At 35.3% G+C, this 6,000-nt stretch overlaps 1 protein-coding gene across 1 annotated transcript in view; it reads left to right on the top strand.

The window, feature by feature from the left end:
• Positions 1-1,421: 1,421 nt before the first annotated feature.
• Positions 1,422-6,000, top strand: part of LOC139743727 (uncharacterized) — a 47,000-nt gene continuing 42,421 nt past the window's right edge. Inside the window, exon 1 of the mRNA XM_071654178.1 lies at positions 1,422-1,860. Coding sequence (XP_071510279.1) covers positions 1,717-1,860 — 144 coding nt within the window. The 5' untranslated portion in view covers positions 1,422-1,716. The remainder of the gene's footprint in view (positions 1,861-6,000) is intronic.

Below are 6,000 nucleotides of genomic sequence, written 5' to 3'. Positions count from 1 at the left end.
AATTTTATTCTATTATTTTGAAAATAACGTATACTCAGATGATATTCTTTTCATTCATTATTTTAATGTTAATTATATGTGTTATCATAAGCACCATATACACCATCCTTGCTATCATGTAACCTTATAGGTATATAGGGCCTACATACAGGGCTCATAATTAAGCCCTTGTACATAATTATGTATTTATAGTGTTACGTTAGCACTTTGCTTTTTCTTTCAAAACTGTTAAACTGTATTTTTGTCTATATTCCGCAGGGGGTCTACATTTCTAAAGCACTGCTTCTTAGGACAGGTCTTCTCTACATTTGTAATTATACAAAAATGTCACGATATACTTTATGTTTATAATGTCCACATTGTGGAATATGAATACATTTTATTTCATTGAATTTCAACGGCAACGTCTCTCCTGCAAAACAAAACAAAACTGTATGATAACATGGAACTCAGTTCAAAGGACATAAGAGTAAAGAAACAGAAAAGGAGGAAGAAATGGAAGAAAAAAAGTAAGAGACAAAATAAAAAAATATAAAACAGACAAGAGGACGCTATCTATACAGGGCTTGACTTATAGCAAATATACTGTGGCCCCACCGGAGATATTACAAGGAGCAAGAACACGTGTCAAATAGGTTATTAATGAGACCTTATTGTACCAATGCAGAAGCCTGATTATACCCCCTGCGTGCAACAGCGCAAACATACATTTCTTATGACGCAGTAAAGTGTAACCATTATAATTATTCATACGGTGACGATCTAACCGCCATTATACCTGTTGCTCATTATAGTGTTATGCCTATTGACCGATTCCTTTGGAGGGGGAATCGTTAATATTTGATGAGCACCTACCATTAAAGATTCGACCAATAGGAAAGCGAATGTCGACATCAGTTTTGTTTTACTGACCTCGTGTTTTCGTAAGAAACCCGTCACTAACATTTCACACGACGTACAAAAACTTTGAGATTAATCATTTCGTGTGGATAGGGAATTTGCATTGTTCACTCTGTTTAAATATTTCATAACATAATTTTTAATATTACGCATTCTTTTCTCTGAAAATAATATCACAACCACTTAATTCATGGTCAACAACAGGGTGATCTAGGGTACATTAACAAACGAAAGGAAATAGAGCTTGCTCATCTGTGTACTTTTCTGAATAGCTTTATAACATGGACTCATCGCATGATAACTGCACTGACACACACACTTCGAGAGTAATAGACATTCTTCTTGTTGCTGCTGTATTTGCGTAAACTTTGCTTGTCTTTACTACACATGCGCAAATTACGATGTACCATGAACTACGTGACAGTCGTAGAGGCAAAGTGAGTTTGTATACTGTAGTCGCTAAGCAAGAACTTTGAACGCCTGCGCCTTTATCTTCAGTCCATTCCACTGACGTGCATTCGCGGAGCTCACGATCGGCCGAACTGCGCTCTGGTGGCAGTCAACAAGCATGCGCCAAAGTGACCACAGCTTTTCAAAGAGTCGCCACCTTTGAGTAGCTGGAGACGGATGATGCTGATCAGAAGTTTTCGTTGGCCACGGATCTTTCTCAGATGAAAATGATCATTCTTCAGAAAGGGCGGCTCACTCCCGGTCGAAGGATCTAAAAGCTGTAGACTGCCGGTACCATCCGCGTCGTTTGGCTTTTCCACTTGACTGGTAGCTAGCGAGCCGCTGAGAAGCCGGCAAACTCCTGGGATGGCGACCTGGAGATGGCTGGCTCTACTGATGATCCACTCAACGCTAATCACATTATCTCTTTACAATCGAACTTCGGCCCAAGAATGTTGTCAAGAAGAACCGACGCCGATTACTAATTGTTCCTTCTATTCCCCATCCCAGGTAAGCCAAATATTGATTTCTAAGCACTGACAAAAGCTTCAAAGCGGAGGAACATCATAATAGATTATATAAACGCTAATTGTGTCATATTTCATTGGTTTGATGAATGGTGTTAGATAAAGCACAGTCTTAATGTATCAGTATACAGAAGTATATGACATAAAATTAAACTTTATGGTTTCAATAGCAAAGGAAATCAGCATAAATTATGAAAGCATGACATCATACTGTCTTTATGGGGGAAATCAGAGTCCAAACTAACTGCGACCAGCAGCCCCATACGCTATGCGTATGGGGCTGCTGGTTGCAGTTAACTCCAAACTACCTTCCATTGCACATACTTCAGAAGACACAAAATAGACTTCAATAATCTCCAAGGTAGCCTCAAGCTTAAATTTAAGCCTAAACATGATCACAATTTACTTTTATTTCTTTTTATAAACTAGCTAGATATGTTTCTGACTTATTTCAGAACTTATACATGTATATTTCAAGTGGGTAAGAAAGATATTACACTATTCAGTGTCAAATTGGTAGAATTTTTTTTTTTTGGGGGGGGCATATCTTATGATTGCAGTAATCTATGGTAGATGTATACTTGTGATGCCAGCAGTTTGTATGCAGGATTTTGGTGGAAGAAATTTGTGGAAATATGGGTGCATATAGATATTTAAAGTCCACACATGGACATTATATATATATATATATATATATATATATATATACTATGCATACATTAATACAATAATACATATGTCTGTGGATATATATATTGCTACATTGCTACAAAATAGAAAAAGATGATTCACCTCTGTTGTGTATCGTTTAGTATGTTTTGTCTTTTGGGCTCATTTGTCACAATTTCTATCTTCCCCTCCCCCTACTCTCCCTATCATTTCTTTTTTTTTTAAATTTCTCCTTTTATTTCTTGTAATAACCCATTGAGGATGGGCTAATTTTGCTACAACATGCATTTCCCATAGACTCTTGCCTAAGTGTACTCGGGTATCATCTTCAAAAGGTTAATATACCTGTATAGAAACAGGAGTATAATAATTTTGTACCATTGCTAAAGGCAGCAAGTAGATTCATTTGATTATGTTCACATTTTGTATATCTACACACATTTTGTAATTTACTGTTGAATCATTAAATCACTTGTTAAGCTGATTAGAAGGAAAAAAAGAGAGAACAAAAAATAACTCTGGACTGACTATTGTATTGAATGAAGAATATAATTGCTCTTTCATCTAATATCACAATCACTATTTTTTAGAGATAAAAGATACATGCACACTGATTTATCAGTAAAAGTAAACTATTTTCAGCAATTATATATATATATATATGATATATATGTATATATATATAATATATATATATATATATATATATATATATATATATATGCATTATTCCTCACCAGACTTTATCATTATCATTGACTGGAAAGAGAACTTGTGGCATAGCTCCTGCTTCCATGTCATCTGATTCTGCTGTATAAATAAGTTAGACATGCGACCAGAAAAATGATTTGTTATACAAGATCCAATAAAACACTTATAATTATCCATATGCTCATGTAAAATCTTGTTTGTGAGTTTGGAAAAATAATGTGATACACAGCATTCAATAAAACACTTGTGATATTATGATGATGTAAAATCTTGTTTATGACTTTGGAAAAACAATTTGTTACACATTCAATTAAGTACTGATAAAATTAATGATAATGTTAATTTTTGTATGTGATTGGAAAAATAATATACATAGGATTCAATAATGTAATGTTATAAATCATGTTAATATTGTTTATGAGTTTGGAAAAAATACTTTGATATACACGATTCAATAGAGCACTGATAAAATTAATGATCTTGTTAATTTTTTTATTTGATTATAAAAATAATATGATACACAGCATTCAATAAAACACAACCGTCATGTAATGTTACGATCATGGTAAAATCGCATTTGACATTTTTTTCCTTTCAACTCAGGGGGATATTCTGTGGGCTTTGTGTACAATAAATCTCTGCCCCTGTAACTTTGCTTTGTCAGAATGAAATCATGAACTGGAATTATAGACTTCTTAGCCAGTGATATGGCAGCACTGACACTTTGAAAATTCATAATTTATTTAATCAGTTGTGTGATTTTCCTCAAACTTTCACTGATGTGTTCTGCTAATATTGCTGCCTTCACTCAATCCACGTGTTTAGGCTTGGGTTACAGTGGATCTCTTGATCAATATTAAACTCAGTATCAAGATGGTTGTAGTCCTGCATCAAATAAAAGGGAAAACATGTATTATATAGTCCATGGGGGAGACCGACAGCAATTTTTCCTAGTACAAGGATGGTAAAATGATGATCTGCTCTCATCAAGACATGGTTCTGACCTTTGAACTCTTTGTCTGTTACAAAGTTTGAAGGACAGCATGGACTTGATGTAAGTGTGATATCGCTGATGCCGAAATGATTGCTTTACCATCTGAAAAGAGAGGAAAAAAATGTATTGTGACTGCCTTGAAAGAAATCTGCATTGATTGAATACAGATTGGTAGTGACTATTTGCACTGTGGCTTTATCCACATTCATTTTGGTAGTGTGTCATTGTATACGTGATCATGACCTGTCCTAGTTTGAAGGATAATATATACAGATATGTGCCCACGTAGTCAATACAGATGTATGTGTGGGATCCGCCATTGGCTGAGACTTCTTTTGTGGAAGCAAAAAAGCTACAAGAAGAATAAACAAAGTTCATCAAATAAGGAGGGCAATGTTGTATCATCCATATTCTGCACTTCTTGCCTTTGTGCCCAGGCAGCCGTGAATATATCAATCCACTTGATATCAGTAGGGGTTGAATTTAAAAAAAAAAAAGAAGAGGAAAATATCCTGAGGGTGTTCAAGCGCAACAATACTTTGCATTGCAAAAGGCTCTATGCCACAATACCCTACCCAGTGCGGGGGGGGGGGGGGGGGGGGGGGGGGGGGGGGGGGGGGGGGGGGGGAGAGAATTTTTCTCTACAGGGTGACTGTTGTTGTGCAGAAAGATTTCAAAATGGGACAGGTATTTCTTATATTTTGAGTGTCTAATGAGGTTTTGATACAGTGCAATGATAGATGATTGGGAAAAGTGCAACTATTCAAACAGAATTGATACCAACAACATTCCTTGTTTGAGAAAAAAACATGGATGAAAAGACAATCATTAAAGTATGTGAAATTGAGAAGAAGAGATTTTCCTCCCCCTCCCATTTAAGAAAAATATATACATATATTTGGCAACTCCAATGAATGGAATAAGAAAATATTATAGTCAGCATGTGGTGGGATGGTCTTTGGGCATTGATCATTGTTCGGTACTTTGTGTCGATGGTTGCATTGAATTTAAATGGCTCAACAAACTATATTGAGGTATTCATGAGTTAAGAGCTCAGTGCATTTGACTTCAGAAATTTGGTGCATTATATGCTTTGCTGGTGAATGGATTCCATCAACCAAAACATGATTTGGAAAAAAAAAATGCTTAGAATGAGCCTTGTTGTTGTCTCCATCTTTTGCTCCCTTCACATAGCAGATTTCAATATCAGAACTATTGTGTTTGTTAAAGGGATGATACAGTAGGCACCTATTGGTGGAGATGAAAATTGGGCTTTTAACTTTTTGCAAGATACCATGAAAACACATATGAAATGGTACAGAGCATACCACTTTAAGAGGTATACAAAGTTTATTTGATGAAAATTGGGTTTGGAATGACTGAAACATCAAAAAAACAGAGGAAAACAAAGCAATCATAAAAGATGTGGGTCCCACACTTTATTAGACTTGCTCTGTTTAGGATATCTCAGCCATTTCAAAACCAATTTTCATCAAATAAACTTTGAATTCCTCATGGAATTAAATGCTCTTTCATATTTCATACGAGGTTTCTCATTATCTCATTAAAAATATTAGAAACCCAAAATTAGGTCTCAACCAAAACTGTACAATCCCTTTAACATCACCTGTGTGAAGGCAATAACAAATAACTAGCATGGCCTGCTACCCTACTAACTTCCCCCTTTCAAGAAAATGATACGTGAAGTATGAAAGAATTTGTGATTTTAATTATGTACATACACTCCAT

The sequence above is a fragment of the Diadema antillarum genome, unplaced genomic scaffold, assembly GCF_040938485.1.
Source record: "Diadema antillarum isolate AM-2024a unplaced genomic scaffold, OU_Dant_1.0 seq00001104_RagTag, whole genome shotgun sequence".
Lineage (NCBI taxonomy): Eukaryota > Metazoa > Echinodermata > Echinoidea > Diadematoida > Diadematidae > Diadema > Diadema antillarum.
This window is presented reverse-complemented; position numbering and strand designations above follow the sequence as displayed.